The sequence below is a fragment of the Ictalurus furcatus genome, chromosome 25 (genome assembly GCF_023375685.1).
Source record: "Ictalurus furcatus strain D&B chromosome 25, Billie_1.0, whole genome shotgun sequence".
Lineage (NCBI taxonomy): Eukaryota > Metazoa > Chordata > Actinopteri > Siluriformes > Ictaluridae > Ictalurus > Ictalurus furcatus.
Window position 1 is genome coordinate 1,551,324 of NC_071279.1, and position 20,487 is coordinate 1,571,810.

At 41.2% G+C, this 20,487-nt stretch overlaps 3 protein-coding genes across 7 annotated transcripts; 2 read left to right on the forward strand and 1 right to left on the reverse strand.

Annotated features, from left to right (window-relative positions):
- Positions 1 to 417: 417 nt before the first annotated feature.
- On the forward strand, positions 418 to 8,082 carry katnbl1 (katanin p80 subunit B-like 1). 5 transcript variants are annotated; one of them, XM_053614199.1, is made up of 10 exons: positions 418 to 800; positions 2,129 to 2,256; positions 4,945 to 4,982; positions 5,186 to 5,456; positions 6,451 to 6,566; positions 6,738 to 6,788; positions 6,883 to 6,972; positions 7,095 to 7,199; positions 7,297 to 7,390; positions 7,476 to 8,082. In XM_053614199.1, exons 2-10 carry the CDS (start codon positions 2,140 to 2,142, stop codon positions 7,506 to 7,508), a joined length of 915 nt encoding a protein of 304 aa, XP_053470174.1. In that variant the 5' UTR covers positions 418 to 800; positions 2,129 to 2,139; the 3' UTR covers positions 7,509 to 8,082. The 5 variants fall into 5 exon arrangements, with proteins under 5 accessions (XP_053470174.1, XP_053470176.1, XP_053470175.1 ...); XM_053614201.1 differs by lacking the exon at positions 418 to 800 and adding an exon at positions 834 to 1,191; XM_053614200.1 differs by lacking the exon at positions 418 to 800 and adding an exon at positions 1,235 to 1,700.
- Positions 8,083 to 9,127: 1,045 nt separating this feature from the next.
- On the forward strand, positions 9,128 to 15,581 carry emc7b (ER membrane protein complex subunit 7b). Its single transcript, XM_053614204.1, has 5 exons — positions 9,128 to 9,492; positions 12,302 to 12,421; positions 12,504 to 12,642; positions 13,452 to 13,532; positions 14,862 to 15,581. Exons 1-5 carry the CDS (start codon positions 9,275 to 9,277, stop codon positions 15,006 to 15,008), a joined length of 705 nt encoding a protein of 234 aa, XP_053470179.1. The 5' UTR covers positions 9,128 to 9,274; the 3' UTR covers positions 15,009 to 15,581.
- A 2,438-nt stretch (positions 15,582 to 18,019) lies between these two features.
- On the reverse strand, positions 18,020 to 20,432 carry chrm5b (cholinergic receptor, muscarinic 5b). The gene has a single exon (XM_053614198.1). It carries the CDS (start codon positions 20,257 to 20,259, stop codon positions 18,733 to 18,735), a length of 1,527 nt encoding a protein of 508 aa, XP_053470173.1. The 5' UTR covers positions 20,260 to 20,432; the 3' UTR covers positions 18,020 to 18,732.
- Positions 20,433 to 20,487: the final 55 nt, after the last annotated feature.

Sequence of the window (20,487 nt, forward strand, 5' to 3'; positions counted from 1 at the left end):
TGTTTTACCTTCACAACTATATAACGTTAGTATGTGGAAGCAGTGTTCGCTACAAACAATCTAGGACTAGCCAGCTTACAGGTTAACAGATAAAATTATAGAATAAAATTAAAATACTTGTACGTACAACCAGGATGTTTATTGGTGTTCTTGTCACTTTAATTTCTCCAACAAATCCCACCTTGAAGTAGGACCAAGCGTCAAGGCGTTTATATGCATTCAGGCTTCAGGTACATTTAAATGTTGGGAAACTAATTTCTGGCCACATGCCAATGTGCATGGACCACAGGTTCTTGGACAAGTTCTAAGAGTCACTGTCGAGTCCAACTGCCTTTAATTTAAGCTGATAATCGTTAATTATACTAGTGTTTTTGCAGCTATTAAAACCAGCCATTTTACTGGATGTTTTATCACTCAATCCGGCCGAGGGGGCGTGGTCCGGCGGGGAAAATGACGTCAATGCACACCCTCTAGTCTCTAGTGCATAAGTATGCGATTTGGAACGCTCCTAACTACCACACTGTGTAGTTCCACGCTTTCAACGCTAGGTGTCACGAAAGCGCGCTTCTGTCCCCGGTGGCTCCGAGTCCTCCAGATCAATCCCACAATCCCAACTAACACAGTTTGTATTTATTTGAATGGTGCCGACTTCGCCGCGTTGGTGAACATGCACTAAAACAAGCTGTTATCCTTTTTTTTTTTTTTTAAACTGTTTTCAAATCGACAGCGAACTAAGATCGCATTCGGGCTTTGTTATTAAAGCATTCGAAGAAACCACGCGACGTTTACGACATGTAATGGTAAGAGGAACTTAGCCATTGTAGCCATATGTTGTTGTATAGGTTGAGTGTGCTAACGCTAGCTGTCTGAAGTTAGTCGTTGCTTAGCAACTTGTTTTTGACCGGAAAGTTGACCACCTTTAGCTGATTTCCTGGGTGGTGTAGCGTTCAGACCGATTACAGCCAGTGAAACGAACGGAAAGATACGTTATAATGGTTGAAATAATGGTTTTAAAAATATATATATATACCTCGACTAGCTGCTAATTAGCTAAGCTAGGAAATGAGTTGAAGGCCGTGCACCACTTTAACAGTATGGCTTACTTTACTTAGCTTAGCTTTGTGAATAGCGTTGTGGATTATGCTGAGGAGCTTCTGTTTATTAGTCCATTGCAGCTTGAATATAAACCTGGTGTGTTAACTAATCATAGCTTGTTTAAAAATAAAAAAAAAACCTCGAGAGGGGAAACAAAACGACTTGGTTTGTTAAGCCAGCGGCTCTCGAGCTGAGTAATGTTGGCGAAACTCATCTGCGACGTGTATGCAGTGAACACTAGTTAACTAATATTATTCTTTCCATTCTCCAGCAGTGCTTAGTGTTGCTCATTTGTTTATAGTTAGTTAGTTAGTTTATACTAACTATATACGTTAGTTTATTTGATGTTTCGTGATAACTTAGCTTATTAGCGATTGATTAGAAAGCATGCGGTTGTTTGGTGTATTCGTTGGTTAACTAGAGTTCCTGTTGGTATTAAAGTTAAGAGCAGTAACTGTGGTGTGATGAGAGACATGGCAAACTTTCATATCGCGATATTTCACCGTCATGTTACATGAGCAGAACAGGAACAACGAAATCTTGAATTCTGTATAGCTTTATTTGAATCGTGGAAAGGGCAAAAGGTCAAGCGTCAGAAATCTTAGGTACTGATAATGTTCCAGTATCACTATTCTAATGGTCTAGACCAGGGGTTCCCAAACTTTTCCAGGGTAAGGCCCCCGAGATGGCATTAACATTTGACCGAGGCCCCCCTTTGGCAAGATGTCTTTAAAACACTTAAAAAATACAGACTTCTGAATATATCCCACCTTTTTAAAAAAAATTAATAATTACATCTTACATTTTACTAACATTTATGTTAGATTAGGAATTGATTGTGTGTGTGTGTGTGTGTGTGTGTGTGTGTGTGGTTGTCTGAGAGTGAGAAAGAGAAAATCATGTATTTATTTATTTTTCACACCAAGTTGTTGAGGACCCCCGGGCGCCCCCTGGCGGCCCCCACTTTGAAACCCACTGGTCTAGACCTTGTGTAAGGTGATTACTCCTTGCTTTTACTTTTGCTCATGCCTAGACTCTCTGATTATGGCCACTGGAAATCATGCTGGGAACGATGCAGAAGTCCACAGGCTCAAGCAAGCCAAGGCCCTCGATCTTTTCCACCCGAGAAGCACTCCTGCAGATGAAGAGAACATGAGGGAGGTGAGTTCACAGCCCAGAGATCAGACCACAGAGAAGGCTGCGCTCACAAGGACTTTTTGGTATCTGACAAAAACGCACCTCTTGCCATTGATGTAATTGTGAAGTGACCGTTGATGGACAAAGAGTTGAACGCTTGAAGGAGCATCCTCCAGGATGATTACTGTGCATCAGCCTGTAGAAACGGGTCCGGGCGGGGTTTTCAGTAGCCTCTTTTCCGCTCTAGGGCCGAACAGCGACGGGCAAGGGCAAACCATTCCAGTAGCACAGTGAATCCCAGAAATCGTATAAATCATATACCATACTCGGCATAACAAAGCCATGTGTGTAGGATGGCGTGTCATAGGGTTGTTTTTTTTTCACTGCGCAGTAAAAATGGAGACGATTTGTCCCCGATTGATATTTTGGCTGCATGTAAATTTTCAAGAGCGGTCCAAGGAAGGAAAGAGAAGAAATAAACGTTTGCTAGGCCATACGCAGCTTTCTTAATGAAGGCTCTACTGTAAACGATGAGCATTAGACTCCAGTCACTCAGCCGTTCAGATGAATGAACATGTGCTGTGTTTCCAGCTGAAGTGTTAAACGGCGTTGCTTAACGAAATGTTAATAACAACCTGGTTCACCGGAGGACTGCTAAAAGTTATAATACGTACCTGAATACACTGAGGCCATTGAATGTGCCTGTACATCCGTTTTGGGCAACGAAACAATGGCCCTTATTCCTCAAAGTAGCATATGGGCAAATCTGATTGTAAAACAAACGTACACCAATTCCACTTTCAATTACAGCTTCCTTATTTTTCAGTTTCTTTGTTTTTTGCCACATATGTACTGTTAAATGTTTGGCCAAAGGACATTTAACTTTGTGTGTACCATTTTAACAACCTGCATAACAGTAGTAGTTATAATAATAATAATAATAATAATAATTAGTTATTATATGATTTAATAAATGAATAAAATTCAAACAGTGGTAGAGTACTATCAAATTAATAAAATCCAGTAGAAAAAGTTGAATAAACGTATGAAAACAGTAAGATAAAGTAAGTGAAAATGCGTTAGACAATGGACAGCATAAGTAAAATGAAATAAAACCCAGCAGAACAAATACATGTTTCTTCTCGTCTTAAATGCGAGAAAATCATCAAGATCTCAGGAAGATGCCTCTCCTTCTCTTCTGCCAGGTAGCAGGTAGGATATTGATCTTGGTGGGAAATATGTAACAGTAATCAATTCGCTGAGGTACAGTGGCGCGATCAATAAAAGTGTCTTAAGATCAGTTGTAAAAGACACAGCAGCTGTTTGAGCTGCGGCTTTTTACACTGTGTAAACTAGTATTCGAGCTGTTTGAGAAACCAAGATAAGAGCATTACAGTAATCTAGATCAGGGGTTCCCAAACTTTTCCAGCGCAAGGCCCCCCAAATGGCATTAACGTTTGACCGAGGCCGCCCTTTTGCAAGATGTCTTTAAAACACATTAAAAATACAGACTTCTGAATATATCCCCTTTTTTTTATTAATAATTACATCTTACATCTTTACATTACATTACATTAGGAATTGTGTGTGTGTGTGTGTGTGTGTGTGTGGGGTTGTCTGAGAGTGAGAATTTATTTTTCACACCAAATTGTTGACGCCCCCCCCCCCCCCCCCCCCCCCGGGCGCCCCCTTGGTGGCCCCCACTTTGAAAACCACTGATCTAGATGATTTGCAGTTAAATAATCCAAACCAGTATCATCAGGTATAGGAAATAGTATAGAGTAGTATAAATAATTATAATAAAAATGACCAAAAAAAACCCTTTACTAATCACAAATGCGTACGAAGATATAGGTAAAATACGGGACTTTTTAAATAATTACCAACTGATTAGAAGCAGCTGATGTAATGATAACTTTTGGATAATCCTTAAAATTGTGAAATGTTAAAAATTTGTTTGAAAAAAAAATCTTCTTTTCATTGTTCATTTCTTTTTGTAGACATTAAAGACGGTAAAGTACGCTGTATGGCCAAAAGTTTCTGGACACCTGACCGTTACACCCATATGTGGTTCTTCCCCAAACTGTTGCCACAAAGATGGAAGATCCAGCAGATAGCAGTAAAAAGCTAATTTGTGGAGATTATGTATATATTTGTGTTCTTCCTATCGAAATTAGTAGGCCTAGTTTTCCCCATGTAATGCCATTCAGCGGTTTAATACTGCTTCATTTAACAAAACCGCAAGACGAGTATTTTCTGCGGTGGTGTTTTCAACCCCAGGTTAATATTTCTTGTGAGTTAATGCAATATTTTTACAGACTTAACAGTCTAATTTATTTTATATGCCATATTTACAACAAACATGGGCTGCCCTGAAGTGGAAAAGAGGCTAGGCGTTTGTGCCGATGGTGAGCGAGATAAGCAACGAGTCGAGGCTGTCAGTTCATATTCAGAGCTGCACGATACAGTGCAGCAAATCTGAAGGTCGGTTCGCGGTTAGCCGCGCTTTTGCACACTGTCGATGTATAAATAAGGCTTTAAATCTATAGCACATAATGCATATGTTTCCCCTACTATCAAACTCCACCCACAAACCAGCAACATCTGCGTTTTTAACAGGTGCTGAAAATTCCTTATGAACGTTGCCCAAAATACTCAAAGTTACTTTTGCAGATCAGAAGAATACTAGCATTGCCTATCCTCTCTTTTTAGGTGGATTATTTATATAAGGAGGAAATAGATAAAGACAGGTGAGTTTTGAGCCATGGCAATAAGGATGACCACACAGTGACCCCTTTTAGGCACTTTATCAGCTCTCTGTGAAGATTTTATAGGTCATAATGCCGATTCAATCCTAGTTTTGTGTTTTTTTTTAAGGAAATTAAACAATAAAAACTATTGCTAAGCATATGAACTAGCAAGGTGTCTGCTTTTCTTCCCCTCCGTCTGACAGATTTCCAGTGGGGCGTTGCATGCACAACTACAGCAAAGTAAAACGAGCGGTGAGCAAGAAGACGTGTCATTCAGTTCTGCATCCTGCGGTCCGGCTGCGACCGTCGTCGGCAGGCAGACCGTCTGACATGGCCAATAAGGAGAATGAGCTGACGTGTGCCGAGGACGTGCAGGGCGTTCACTATAAGGACAAGTGTGCGTTCCCTGTGAACTCGACAGACGCCTCTAAAATGGCAGGAGCTGGCTCCAAGTACAGTGACTACTTCACTGAGGTTAGTTACAGTTTAAAGTGATCAGCCGGGCAAAAATAAAATCTACACGAGCTAGTGGATCAGTCCGTGTCACTTCTTTAATTTGTCCCTGGAGTTACACTGCGATTTGTATCTAAGTAAGGGGAGCTTATAACCGGCAGCTTAGCACGATGAAGACTACAGGGTGTCCCAAAAGTCTCCATACGTAGAGGACTGTGTTTACCAGCACCACGTCGGTCGTTCCTTCGTCAGCGGATGTTCGTGGACGTCCACTTCTCGGTCGGTCCGCAACACTTCCAGTCTTTTTGAATTTGTTTATAAGTTTGGCAGCTGTGTCGTGTGTGTGTGATGTGCTCGCCATGTTTCCCGTTAAAGTCCATCGCAACCTTGCGACCGCTTCCCGATCCAGCCGTGAGAATGATTTCAATACGTTCTCGTTTTACCAAAGGCTTTCTTAAAGGCTAGCTGAAATATAAATATATATACTATAAACTATGTATGAAACATTTTGGAAGACATTTTGCCGGAACGTGTTAATGTATGAAGACTCTGCGGACTCCCTGTACGTACTTAAAGCATCGCACACTTCAGCTATGTCAAGTTGTTAGTTACAAATAGAGTTCTGTTTTCTGATGGGATGTCCACACTGTTATCTGTTAAAATGGGCAAAAGGGTGCAACAGCGCTATAAAGAGTCATAAAAGCCATAGAACATCGCACGGTGTCCTGTCAGACGAGTGGAGGCTGACTATGGAGTGGTTCAGAGTTTGAAGGTGGAATTATTAGTTTGAAATGATACGGATGATAATATGGTTGCGGTGTAAGTCGTTCATCACCGACGTATTCATCCATTTCACGTTGAGGCGAGTGTGTGTTTTAAACCGGTGTGTATGAACATCATTTGAAAGCAGCACCCTCGGTATTGGATTGGATATTCAGGTGTCACTTTGAACTTTTCTTTAAGGCATAAACTCAATTTTTTGTTTGTTTGTTTTGTGGTCTTCTGTTTATACAAGTTATCCAGGGACCATGACACGATGACTCATGCGCTCTTTGGGAGGAATCTCAGGTTAAATGTGGCTTTGACACTTTGGCGAAGAAATGCTAGTGAACTAGTGGCTTATTTGATCAGGTAAGAGTTTTGCAGAAAGTTAAGCGATGGTCATAAACCTTACTGAGTGACTAATACATTAAATGCTGCGTTCTTTTTTTTTTTCTTTTTCTTTTTAATTAGATGTCAGATTTGTGCCAAAGTTTAAAAAAAAAAAAAAATTCCAATTAAAATCGATTTTATATTCCACAGAATACAAGACACAGGGGTTCTGGCTGACTGTCTTCCTGTTCTCACAAAAAGGTCAATACATTCTCAGTGTTCAGTGTGTTTATTCAGTAGTGTGTCTTATGTGTAACATTCTGCCCTTTTTTTTGTTGTTGTTGTCGCTTTATAGCCTTCAAGAAGAAGAGTCATGTGTTTCCATTGGTTGCTGTGTTGACCTTTTACCGCAAGTGAAGACATTACTTCTTCGCAGATATGAAGTGTAAGTAATCTTTAATTACGAAAGGAGTTAAATGACGGTATGTAATTTTATCTTCAGATGTCAATGAATTGTTTATTTTTAATGGCGCTTTTTTTTGTTATTATTATTTGTTTTAAATAAAGGCACCTCACTGTGGCTTTGCACTGGGTTCAGTCGGTTGTTAAGAAATGGTGGCCTGACCTCTCATCTAATGGGAAAACTCTGCAAGATTGCTGTTCGAATGAGAAGTAATAATGTGCAGTAATGCTTTTCTAACATCACACTAAACATCATGTTTGCACATAAAGAGACTTGAGAAATAAACTGCGTGTGTGTGTGTTCCAGAAATGTTCAGGCCATGCGAAAGCTGCTGCTTGATCTTTGGGATGATGCGTGTCCGTTATTCTCAATACCTGGAACTGTGGGGGAACTAAGCAAGGTGGATTATTTTTGACGAACTTGTTTTGGAAATAAGGTCGCAACATGTTAAGTCTTACCCTGGTTTTGTGTTTTTTCTTTTTCAGGACGTTGAATCCTATCTGTCACAGTTGCGCTGATTTCTTGATGTAGAACACTCGAGGAAATGACCACTACATGCACTTGCTGCGGTTTTCAAAGCTGCTGTTTGAACAGCGAGATAAACTGAGTCTTTGTGTCACTCCACAAGAGGACGTGACTCGACGGCGAATGGGGAGACAGATGAACTGACCAATTCAGACCCTCCCTATATCCAAACTGGAGACATGTCTTAAAGGGTAAAGCCCTTTCCTGTAAAACCCTGACTGCTTCACATTGAAGTGGACTTTTTTCTTTTCTTTTTTTTTTTTTTCTCATTAGTGGCACTCAGTCAACTCTATGAGACTGTAAGAATCAGGTAACTCACAGAAGTGCCATGGAGAAGTTTGAACTCAAATTCTCAGTGCCACAATGTGCACTTGCTGAAGTGGATTTGGCGTACCGTGTCCTGAGTCAGCTCCTCGTACAATGTCTTACCAATGAAGAGTTTGTAGTCCTACAGTCTTAAGTTATTGAAGCTTTCACTGTCTTCTGCTTGTTCGTGGATGAAATGATTGTGCATCGTGGTGATTTTCTTTTAATCAACTTCTAAATAAATTTGCTAAATTTGCCAAATGTTTCGGGTTGTGTTTTAACTGCTGGTTTTTGTCAGCTGTGATTTGTAATCCCACAAACTAAATCCTGCTTCGTGAAGTAGCCCAAAATGGAAACGCATCCTCTTTTGTGTGAGATTAACGGGATTATAAAGTTAAGATGTTTGTTTTGTTTTTTTTTCTTCTAGCATTCATAGCCATCTGATCACTGTTGGCCGGGTATGTTTCGTTCACGGACTTCAGCTCATTTATGTGTCCGTGCTAGTGCTATGGTATTCCTCTTTCTGATCAGTTATACCAAGCAACACATCTATCATGAATGGAAGGGCTGCTGACAAAACTGACAGTGAATTTAGATAAAAATACACACACCGTTCACAAGCAGTGTCTCTGCAGAAACACGAATCCGAGGGGGTGGAGTCAAACCTGAGCTAGCTCTTCCTACCTGGAAAGGGTCGAATCACAAGAACAAGGGGGTGGAGTCGAACCCGATCCAGCTCTTCCTACCTGGAAAGGGTCGAATCACAAGAACAAGGGGGTGGAGTCGAACCCGATCCAGCTCTTCCTACCTGGAAAGGGTCGAATCACAAGAACAAGGGGGTGGAGTCGAACCCGATCCAGCTCTTCCTACCTGGAAAGGGTCGAATCACAAGAACAAGGGGGTGGAGTCGAACCCGATCCAGCTCTTCCTACCTGGAAAGGGTCGAATCACAAGAACAAGCTGGTGGAGTCGAACCCGATCCAGCTCTTCCTACCTGGAAAGGGTCGAATCACAAGAACAAGCTGGTGGAGTCGAACCCGATCCAGCTCTTCCTACCTGGAAAGGGTCGAATCACAAGAACAAGGGGGTGGAGTCGAACCCGATCCAGCTCTTCCTACCTGGAAAGGGTCGAATCACAAGAACAAGGGGGTGGAGTCGAACCCGATCCAGCTCTTCCTACCTGGAAAGGGTCGAATCACAAGAACAAGGGGGTGGAGTCGAACCCGATCCAGCTCTTCCTACCTTGGCGGGCTTGAACCACAAGTCCAGGGGGTGGAGACGATAATGCGGTAGTTTTGACACAGCACGGTCACGTGATCGCGGAGCACTTCCGCTTCCGGTATTAGTACTCGACGTCCCGACTGAACACTTACTGCCGAGCAATCCAGCTGATTCCAGGGTCACTGCTATCTACTGAACGTTCAAACAACGCGTTCATCGTGTAACCGGCGCGATGCAGCATCTTAAAAGAATACTGGACGCGTATGTTGTTTTACAGTCCGCGTTTGTGCTGTCGTGCTGTTTCACCGAGTCGGAGCCCGGGCCTGGTGCGGGGAATGGAGACCGCTTCAAGATCGAGGGCCGTGCGGTTGTCTCGGGTGTGAAAGCGCAGGACTGGGTCTCTTCAGCCCGGGTCCTGGTAGAGGGAGGCGAGTATATCGGATTTCTCAGGTAAGCTGCTTTAAACCATGTAGCTTGTAGACGGAAAGAACAGTGCTTTATCGCTAAGCTAAGTGCTAGTTAGCTAGCTAGTTGCTAGCTAACCATAGCAATGAAGGTGTGTAGAGGTTTAGGGAGCAGTGTGATGGATAACTGAGCTTTTAGCCGAGCTGACACCTGGGCTTTAGCTGTAGTGGTACAAAATAAACAAACTTAACAAGCATTATTGGTCAGTATTACATTCCAGTATAAGGTCTAGACTAGATAAGAGCTAAAACTGCTATAAAGTCGGCTGGACGTTCGATATTCGCCTATGCGGAAATTAAGGGACCGTCTCTAAAGTTTAACGACGTATTCATACATATATATGAATATATATAATACACATACATACATACATATATATACAAGTGTGTGTGTATATATGTGTATATATATTATAATTCCATATTCATGCATATATATATGTACACACACGTGTGTGTGTGTGTGTGTGTGTGTATACTCATACATAATATTTATATTTATATATATATATATATATATATATAATATGTGTGTGTGTGTGTGACTGTACATCATTCCCTTCAAATGCTATTGAGCTTTAAATAATGGTATATTTTGTGTATGGGCCCATTCTCTAGTGAAATTCATATCTAATTTTCATATGATTTAATAGTTTATTTGAATAAATATCAAAGATCTAAAAGATGTGCGTCATACCTGACACCTAGTCGAACACTTTACAGCTTTACAGTTGGTTGTGTGACTGTAAGTCATTTTCTTCAAATGCTATTGAGCTTTAAATTATGGTATATTTTGTGTATGAGCCCATGCAGTAATTAAATACGTGGCCGTTTTTATATATGATTTAATAGTTTATTTTATTAAATATCAAAAATCTAAAAGGTGTGCGTCATACCTGACACCTAGTTGAACACTGTACAGTTGATTCTATGACTAAGTCATTCCCTTCGAATGCTGTTGAAGTTAGAAACGTGTTTAACAATGTCGTATGTAACTTTAGAGACGGTCCCTTAATTTCTGCATATCTGCGAATATCGAACGTCCAACGTCTCACCGACTTTATTCCAGTGTGTATATGCAGACTAGGGCCATTTAAACAGAGATTATTTACATCCTGTTAGTTCGCATAAACTTTATTCCAGTTAAAGTTGGCTTGACGTTTGATATTCGCAAATTAAGGGACCGTCTCTAAAGTTACATATGACATTGGTGTACACGTTTCTATCTTCAGTAGCGTTTAAAGAGAATGACGTAGTCATAGAATCAACTGTATAGTATTCATAAATGTGTCAGTTATAATGCACACTTTTTTTTCTTTAGATTTTTGATATTTAATAAAATATTTTATCAAATCATGTGTGAAAAAATTTTTTTTAAAAATTGCCGTGTATTTCACTACAGAATGGGCTCATACACAAAATATACCATAATTTAAAGCTCAATAGCATTTGAAGAGAATGACTTGGTCATAAAACCAACTGTGTAGTATTCATGTAGGTGTTGGGTATGATGCACACCTTTTTATTTTTTATTTTTTTATATATATTTAACCTTACAGTGCATGAACCAAAAAAAAAACCCTTCACAAATAGGCTACTTAAAGGGGGTCAAAATGGCCCGTATCGGATTGAATAGTTTTCTAAATAAATAGTTGTCCTATTAATGAAATAATTAAAAGAACTGATGATACACGGATGTTTTAATATTTCAGACATGTTTAATTGTTTCCTTTTGATTTATTTATGTACATGTTTAGACAGATTGTGGATGGGAGTTGAAGGAATTCAACATTATTTACATATGCAGCGTTTCCAGTCAACCTTTTGAATGCTCAAGTTAGTTATATGAATATGACTAAGTCAATCTCTTCCAATGCTATTGAAGATTGAAACGTGTATACTAATGTCATATGTAACTTTAGAGACGGTCCCTTAATTCGCGGCCAGCATCAAGCCAGCTTTATGCCAGTAGAGCTGAAATGAGTGGCTAGCTTTTCTCTAACCGTCCGTGTCAGAAGGTGTTGATGAGTCTTCTGTGACAGCGGCTCTGACAGTAGTTCCGTCTGCAGGGCGAATCACGGGCTTACATCGATGCGCTCGTCCTAATACGTCGTCAGCTAATCGACAGGGACGTGTAATAAACGGATTGAGATGCGCTGTTTATAGAAGGAAGGAAATCGTTTATAGGATGGCGCTTTCTAATAAGGAGATGTTTATTTAACGTGTGGAAGGGGACAAGTCACGAGTTTTCGGGACAGTTTCTCAGTAGCATGACTAGCTGAATTTTTATTCAGCTGTTTACTCTCAAAAGAGAGTCATGTGAGGGAACAAATGTGTGTGTGTGTGGGTGTGTGTGGGTGTGTGTGGGTGTGTGTGGGTGTGTGTGGGTGTGGGTGGGTGTGTGTGGGTGTGTGTGGGTGTGGGTGGGTGTGTGGAGTCTTAGGAACTAATTCTTGCAGTCTTTCCACAATTTTAAATACAAGTACAGACGGTTAAGAAGTACAAGATGTTGTAAACCGTTGTAATTGTTGGAAAATTGCTGTTTTAAGAGGAAATAAAACCTTTTTCTGGCCATATCCATGTCTTGTAAAATACTCCACTTTAAGGTGGTAACAGATCAGCACTAACCCATCATTGATTATTTTCCTACGAGAGCACGCCCTTGTGTTTTATTCCATATGCATGTGTTTATTTGTGGGGGTGTGTTTTGTTTTTGTTTGTTTTTTTTGACTAAATGAATAAATAAAAGAAAGCAGAAACGGTGCGATAGAAGCCTTGCCGCTTCTCTCCTACAGGACCGACGGGAGTTTCGCTGTGCACGATGTTCCATCTGGATCGTACGTAGTTGAAATCATATCTCCGTCGTACAAATTCGAGCCCGCCCGAGTGGACATCACCTCTAAAGGGAAAATGAGGTAACGTTAAGTGTAAGACTAAACTTGGACAGACCCCGTTTTTGTCCAGACCCTGTACTCAGACTGTTTCAATGCACCGCAGAGCCCGCTTGGTGAACTACATCAAGACCTCGGAGGTAATCCGACAGCCGTACCCCCTCCAGATGAGAGCCAGTGGACCGCATTCGTACTTCATGAAGCGAGAGACGTGGGGGTGGACTGATTTCCTCATGAATCCCATGGTAAACTTTGTCTTAAAATTCAGACGTAGCGGTCCGGCATGCTGGATGCGATGGGTGTAAATATGCCGAAATGGACTAACTAACCGAGGGCTTGGAGAAAAGCCAGGCTTATTGTAGGATGGACAAGATGCTTTGGTTTTAAAGTAGTTGTGTATAATATCAGTACCTGAAATACAGTACTAGTTCTCACAGCAGGTGATGGACAGTACGTGTTCAGTATAGTCGAGTTCAGCTCAGCATTATTACCTCTGTAGGTACCCATTTTAAATTGTGCTGCACTGAATCGAACATCTTTGACAGAAGCCGAAAATTCTGGATACACTTCTGCAGAAATTGAAAATTACGTTAAAAAAAACGGCTTATTTTAAAAGAACTGCCTTTTTGTTTTTATAATTGAAATATCGATTACATTCTTCATTTTTAGTAACATTCTTCGTGTGGCATGTCAAGTAACATCAGCCTTTTCAGCCGTTGTTGTGGCGGGTGGTGTTGGCATGCTAGCGTGAGTACTTTTAAGCGTTGTAGCTCCGCTGTACTCGGCGTTTTGAATTGGATGTCGCGCATCAGACCCGTCGTGGAAAACTGCTGAAACTTTTCAATCCGTTCCACACGGCTGACACGATGGCGATGATGTCAGCTCACGTGAGATTCAGCACGGGATAACGATATTTTCTTTTCAGCTCATGCTTTCGGCCTGTTTTTTTCTTTCTGGCGAAAGAAATCCCTAATTTAACACATTTTAACATACTGAGATTTTAAAAATGCCTAATTTCTTTATGTATTCTCTGTGTCATTATGTATTCCTACAGGTCATGATGATGGTCCTTCCCTTACTCATCATCGTTCTGCTCCCAAAAGTGGTCAATACCAACGACCCTGAAATGAGAAAGGTAAATAAGAAATGTTGTTGGTTTTTTTTTTTTTGTGAATCTGCCCTTGTGCAGGAGTTGTTGTTGTTTTTTGTTTGTTTGTTTTATGTGATTGTTGTGGCCAAAAACGCTGGACTTTTCTGCGGCTTTTTTTCAGAAGTTGCGCTGCTATTGTATGCGATTGTTTTACGCGGTCTTTCGCGGTGGTGTTCGTTGGTAAATGAGACCCTTTTAGCTGTACTCATGTTCGACTCGCGTTTGTGTGTTGTGATGATGTCACATGACGCATCTTGGCCCAAATCTGTTGTGATTTTGAAAAATCGGCAGCTCCTCCTAGACTTTATTAGTCACATATACAGTAGAGCACAGTGAAATTGTTTTCTTCGCATACTCTGGAAGTTGGGGTCAGAGCAGGGTCAACCTACAGCACTCCCTGGAGCAAAGAGGGTTAAGGGCCTTGATCAAGGGCCCAACAGTGGCAGCGTGGCAGTGCTGGGGCTTGAACCCTCGACCTTCTGATCAGTAACCCAGAGCCTGAACCGCCAAGCCACACACTCCACTGCCCCTTTTATTGCAGTGTTCATTTCTTTGATCGCAGAATCCTGGCTGGACCGCTCGTGTTTATATAATACGTCTATAGTTATATAAATAGAAATAAAACAGGGCTCACACGAGTGCCTGAATTTAGTGCCTGAATATCACGTGCGCAAAAAACGTGGAAAATTGCCTTTTTTCGTTGTCCTCTACGTTGTAATCCAAGTCGCGATTTTACCAAAGAAATAAAAATAAATAAATAAATACAGCTTTAATCCCCCCTGGCTGCACATTTAGACGTTTGGTAAACAAGTATCCGAATGCCGTTTAATCTGTGTACAAACTTCAAGATGATCATTTAGACGTTTGTAGTAAATAGAGATTTCAGTTTCCCGAGCTTCAGATAATCATCGGTGCATTTAAAAGTGTTGTTGTTCTAGGAAGATATTTCCAGTCTTGCGTAAAGGTTTACCGAGTAGATTTCTCCCTTGTTATTCAGTGTTGTATAATCCTATATAAGAGCATGTGATAGGAAAATTTGGGGCAAGGGACTCTGCACTTTCCAGTTTCTCTTTTCAAGCTGTTTTTTGTCTCATTAACTTGGGGCGGGAGAGAGAGAGAGAGAGAGAACGAACGAACGAACGAACAGAGGCTGTTGAGGGAGTGAATGTTTATAGTTGCTATAACATAAGAGATACAAGGATCTGCCGCCTTCTCTTGACGTTCCATGATGGTGCTGTGGTATAAGAAGAATAAAACGTGTGTGTGTGTGTGTGTGTGTGTGTGTGTGTGTGTGTGTGTGTGTGTGTTACACAGGAGATGGAGCAGTCCATGAACATGCTGAACCCTAATCCAGAGTTGCCAGATGTCTCAGAATTCATGACCAAGCTCTTCTCTAAGGGATCCAGCAAGCCCGGGGGAAGCAACAAAGGCAGCAGGAACGCAGCACTGAAAAGGAGGTAGTGCTGCTAACAGAGACTGAGGGGGTTTGGATTTTTTTTGTGTAGAATTGTTTTGTGGCCTGTTTTGTTTGGTTTTTTTTCTTTTTCATTTGTCACAATAAAACTAACTAACTGTAATGGATAATAAGCTTGAGTTTGACTTGGCAGGGCTGTATATTATGTTCACATTTTTTTTTCTTTCTTTCTTTCTCTTTTTTAATCGGATGCTATATCACCACATGTGACGTTTTAATAGATCTACATGTAAACCTTTAACATCATGTATAAAAGCACCAGTAGTTCTATTCATGGTTAGTTGGGCCAAGATCGTCGGAAGGGTAATGTATGCTTTTATTGCTGCTGCGGCTGAGATTTCTAAAAACGGATCCTCTTCAGGGTTGAGGCTGGTCGAAATGTCATTGTACCCCAACCCAGTTTCCACGAGTACTTGAAACAGAGCTTTTACTTTGAAATAGTTGGTAATATTGTGACGAGTTTGTACATGACTGTGAATGAAGATGATGAATGCCTAAAATTTTAGCAAAGAAATATAAACCTATTTAAACTGAATGCTAATAAACTGTAATGGATGTTTTGCACGTGTCCTTTGAGTGTTTCTTTTTTTTTTTTGGTTCCTCTGTAGATTTTTGTTCTGTGCTGAATGAGTCCCATGTTTCCCAGGAGACAAGAAACAAGACTTTTATTGGAATCAGATACAAATTCACAAGACATTTAGTCGGATCTGAAATCTGAGTAACACAGTTTTCGCTGCAGTGACTACACTAAACATAAATATAGCCTCCTAACGGACATCATGTGAAGGATATATAGTTTATATAGTTTTCAGTGTTGGTGATCCTTCACTTTGGTTGATGAAGGACTGAGAGCTCTACAGTTCTACTGAATCTCTGCTTTACATGCAGCAGTATGAAGAAATGTCTAAACAAATACGTTAATGATTTTTTTTTTTCCTATCAAATCCTTCGTTATTGTATTACAACAACATTTTATTCCACATAGCAAATTAAATCGCGTATTTACAAGCTGCACTTACGACGTTGGAATAGATTTTTACATGATTGATATATAAGGCTATGAACCTTAAATATGCCTCATAAACATGTCGGATGAAGAGTCTCAAATCGTATTAGACGTCACATCCTGTAAATTAAAAGTCATAGCGTGTGTTCATATATGTTGTAATTGGAGTAAAACAGTATTCTAGTTTGATTCAGTGTGGAAGAATCTAGGACGACGACGACACAATACTCGCGTACGGCTGAGTGCGAATGTTTCATCCGGTTCGTGGATTAAATAAGCAAAGCGTACGTCTACTTTACAGTTTATCTCTGAAGAATACTTTTACGCCAGTGGATGAATGGACACCACAACAATCCAGAACATATGCTAAATAATAAATAAATAAATAAATAAATAAAGTGACGGGTGGTTTGAAGACCGAAAGGAAATCGAGATATTGCCTCTCGAGCTGCAGCTTCTTTAGATTAAGAGATTAGGATCGTTTAATCGAAAGAAGGTGGAATTCTAGCACTAAATTTCTCTTTAAAAGATGCTAAAGGCGAAGGGTTATTCGAGAACGTCCGTATGACGTACAGAAAGGGAGACGCAAGCTGTCATGCTAATAAGTTGTCGTTTATATTTTCACTATTATTATCTGAAGATAGGAAGGACCGTTTTGCTGCTTGTGATCATGAAGGAGCGTCTGTGAATGACCAAACACTCCTTGTTGGGTAAAATCAATTCTTTGCATTTTTCATCGTGCCCTTGGTGTATGGAAACTTTACCTTGCTACAGTTAGAGTATATACGGTCACTAGTTTGTTTAATAGGAACACGTGGAAAACTGCTCTTTCGTGCGATGGTCCTGTCAGCCAGGCAATGCATAAATTCATGCAGATACAGGTCGAGAGGAGCTTCAGAATGAGGTAAATGTAATCTCTGGGACTTTGTTGGGGTCAGGTGGGCTGGTTGAAGTATTTCAGAATCTGCTCATCTCCTGGGATTTTCACACACAGTTGTGTATAGAATTTGCGCAGGCCCGCAGACACTGGATAGTTTGGAGGACTGATTGGAAAAACTTTGCCTGGGCTTTTTCTGTCCAAGTTTCTGAAAACCAAGTGCTCACTGTAGTCTCAGATTCCTGTTCTAGGCTGACAGGAGCATAAGTCCATGAGGTCTTCTGCTGCATATCTGCTGTAAGGTTCGACATGTATGTTCTGAGATCTGCTCATCGTGGTTGTAAACAGTAGCAATTTGAGTTACTATAGCCTTCGTATCAGTTCGAAACAGTCGGGCAGTTCTCCTCTAATCTCCCTCATCATCAAGGCGTTTCTACCCACAGAAACGGCGCTTGCTGGATGTATTTTGTTTGCCATGGCGCATCTTCCCCCGTTCTGATGTTTGATAGGAACGTTAACGGAAGCTTTTGATGATACAGTTAATTAATAAGTTAATGTTCATCTCACCTGAGCATGGCCTGGTTGTTGGTGCCAGATTTAGCCAGGTTAGTCTGAGTGTTACAGAAACTGCCCACGTCCTGGGATTCTCACGTACGGCAGTAAGATTTTATGCATTGCGCCGCTGCCACACGATTATACGATCGTAAGCGCCGCTCACTGCCTCCTGCAACACTTGAAAATCTATCACAACCCAGTGATTTGGTGTTGATCAGAGTTTAGTAACTAGCACTAATGCTAAGTAAGTTTAAGCAGACTTTAGGCACGTTTACTATGCTTTAATTTAAATACGCTGATCGAAATACGATTTTGAGTCAGATTTCAAAATACGAAATAAAATAAGCATGCCACCCAAGCCCTTAAAAGAAAATGCACAAACACAATGTTAATGCTTAGACAGTACACAAAACATTACAACAGCTAGAAACATAAGTGTACAACACACACACACACACACACACACGCTGTAGGACACATACGTAGCTGGCACTTAATTTGGAAATATTATAGCAAGTGAAAACTATCTTGAATATAGGCAAATTTATTAAATTTGTTATGAAATGGGGGTAGCGTGGTGGCTTAGTGGTTAGCACGTTTGCCTCACACTTCCAGGGTTTGGGGTTCGGTTCCTGCCTCCAGCGTGTGTGCGGAACTTGCGTGTTCTCCCCGTGCTTCAGGGGTTTCCTATCCCAGTCCAAAGTCATGTGTTGTAGGCTGATTGGCATTTTTAAATTGTCTGGGGTGTGTGATCGCGCCCTGTGATCGGTTGGCACCCTGTCCAGGGTGTGTGATCGTGCCCTGTGATCGGTTGGCACCCTGTCCAGGGTGTGTGATCGCGCCCTGTGATCGGTTGGCACCCTGTCCAGGGTGTCCCCTGCCTTGTGCTGCAAGTTCCCTGGGATAGTCTCCAGGCTCCCCCACAACCCTGTGTAGGATAAGCGGTATGGAAAATGTATGGATGGATTATATTATCAAATATATCATATTTGATATAAATATAGAAGTCTATATATAGACTTTTTTTTTTTTTTTACAAATTTCAAGCTTCAAATTGTTTTGTTCTGTTGCAAGATAATTTTGCTTATTTCAAGCTTATTCATTAGAAAGAAGCAAAATATCTGTTGATTGAACAAAACCATTTCAAATGTTAAATCGGAATAGTGCCTACACACATGTGAGGAAAGAAATGTGAGAAATAGGAGATAAATTAGACTATAGTCAAGATATTTATTCGCTAAGATATCTTTTTTTTTTTTGCCACATGGATTACTCAGTCTGCTTGCTGTGTCAGTTTGTTGGTCATTGGTGGGTTTTGCCCACACCAGTGCAGTTTCTTCTCTCCTCTGTTCTTCTTCCACTTGCAGGAGAGCAACATTCGAAAGGTCTTCTGGAACGTTTTGTTGCATAAGGCGTAGCACATGGGGTTTATGGTGCTGTTGACGTAGCAGAGCCAGTAGCCCAGGTGCCAGAGGGATACAGGAATGCAGTCAGAGCAGAAGGTGGAGATGAGCACCATGATATTATATGGAGTCCAGGTCAGAATAAAGGCCAGGAGAATAGCGCTGAGGGTCTGAGCTGCCTTCTTCTCCTTGATGAGAACCATCCTCTTCCGTTTAGTGATTTGACTTTTGAGACTGGCATCCATAGGTTGGGCTGACGCGGACGCAGACGTAAGCGTTAAGTGTTGTGATGATGGGCTAGGATGTTTAACAGGTTCACTGTTGGCTTTCTGGGGGCTGATGTTCTTCATGACTGGCTTGAACTTGTAAGAGATGCATTTCTTGTTCTTCTGTGAGCAATACTTGATGGAATTAGCAAGATAGTGGTTTTCTTCATAACAGTTCGATGGCTCATCCTGGTTTTTGTAGGAATCTTGAGATGGTGCTTCTGAAACAGGATGCTCCTCATCTTCAGAGGATGTGTAGCTGTTGAGAGCGGCTGCCTGATCTGATTTCACCCACATGTCCTCAGACTGTGCTGTAGTCTTTGTCACGTTACTCTGGTTCGATGAAGACCACGAGCCGTGTGTTCTACGTCGGGCAGTGCCGAAAGCAAAGCAAGATCGTTGTCTTTGTGTTTTTGGGTTATCGTGACTATCCACAGACGTGATCCCCTGCAGCTCAGCCAAGTCTTTTGTTCGCTTCTCGGTCTCCTTGTAGATTCTCCAGTATAAAATAGTCATAATGGAGACAGGAATGTAAAAGGCTGCGATGGCTGTTCCGAATGTAATCACGGGTTCTGAGAAGAACTGAATCTGGCACTGGTTTGGAGGAACCGTCCTCTCACCCACAAAATACTGCCAGCATAAAATAGGAGGGGCCCATAAGATGAAGGATATCAGCCACGCCAAGCCGATCATAATGCCAGCACGCTTGGGTGTTCGTTTAGCCCTGTACGTAAGTGGCCTCGTAATGGAGAAATATCTATCAAAGCTGATCACCAGCAAGTTCATTACTGAAGCATTGCTTGCCACATAGTCCAGAGCTAACCAGAGATCACATGCTAAGTTCCCCAGAGACCAGTTTCCCATCAGAATGTATGTCGTGTAAAGGTTCATAGAGAACACTCCAATAATGAGGTCTGCAAAAGCCAAACTTAGTAAATAGTAGTTGTTCACAGTCTTCAGTTGACTGTTCACTTTGAAAGAAAGCATCACCAATATGTTTCCCACTATGGTGATTAGGCTTGCAACAGCAGACACGGTAGCGATAGTGATGACTTCCCAAAGATTACGTGGAACTGACAGGATGACCGATGTGTTGCCACTTGCTGTGGAGTTGTGAAGTTGTTCATCCATCTTTCCAGTGACGGTCTACTGGGAGACAATGCCAGATAAACAGTCCTCTTTGTACTTCATGATGAATTACCAGTGGATAACCTGGAATTAGAAAAGAGAAAGGGATTTGGACACTTTTGATTTTGTTTTGAGGTTCACATTCTTTCTTGATTTGAAAGGAGGCGAACAGAGACACGGTTTCTGATCGCAGCTGCAGCTCAGAAGAATTTTATTATTTTATACAAACTA

Excerpts from the sequence above, each read along its gene's own strand:
- katnbl1 (XM_053614199.1), top strand. The coding sequence starts at position 2,140 with ATGGCCACTGGAAATCATGCTGGGAACGATGCAGAAGTCCACAGGCTC. Across the intron at positions 6,567-6,737 it reads CTAGTGGCTTATTTGATCAG|AATACAAGACACAGGGGTTC; the intron begins GTAAGAGTTTTG and ends TATATTCCACAG. Across the intron at positions 7,200-7,296 it reads GATTGCTGTTCGAATGAGAA|AAATGTTCAGGCCATGCGAA; the intron begins GTAATAATGTGC and ends TGTGTGTTCCAG.
- emc7b (XM_053614204.1), top strand. The coding sequence starts at position 9,275 with ATGCAGCATCTTAAAAGAATACTGGACGCGTATGTTGTTTTACAGTCC. Across the intron at positions 9,493-12,301 it reads GAGTATATCGGATTTCTCAG|GACCGACGGGAGTTTCGCTG; the intron begins GTAAGCTGCTTT and ends TCTCTCCTACAG. Across the intron at positions 12,643-13,451 it reads ATTTCCTCATGAATCCCATG|GTCATGATGATGGTCCTTCC; the intron begins GTAAACTTTGTC and ends GTATTCCTACAG.
- chrm5b (XM_053614198.1), bottom strand. The coding sequence starts at position 20,259 with ATGGATGAACAACTTCACAACTCCACAGCAAGTGGCAACACATCGGTC.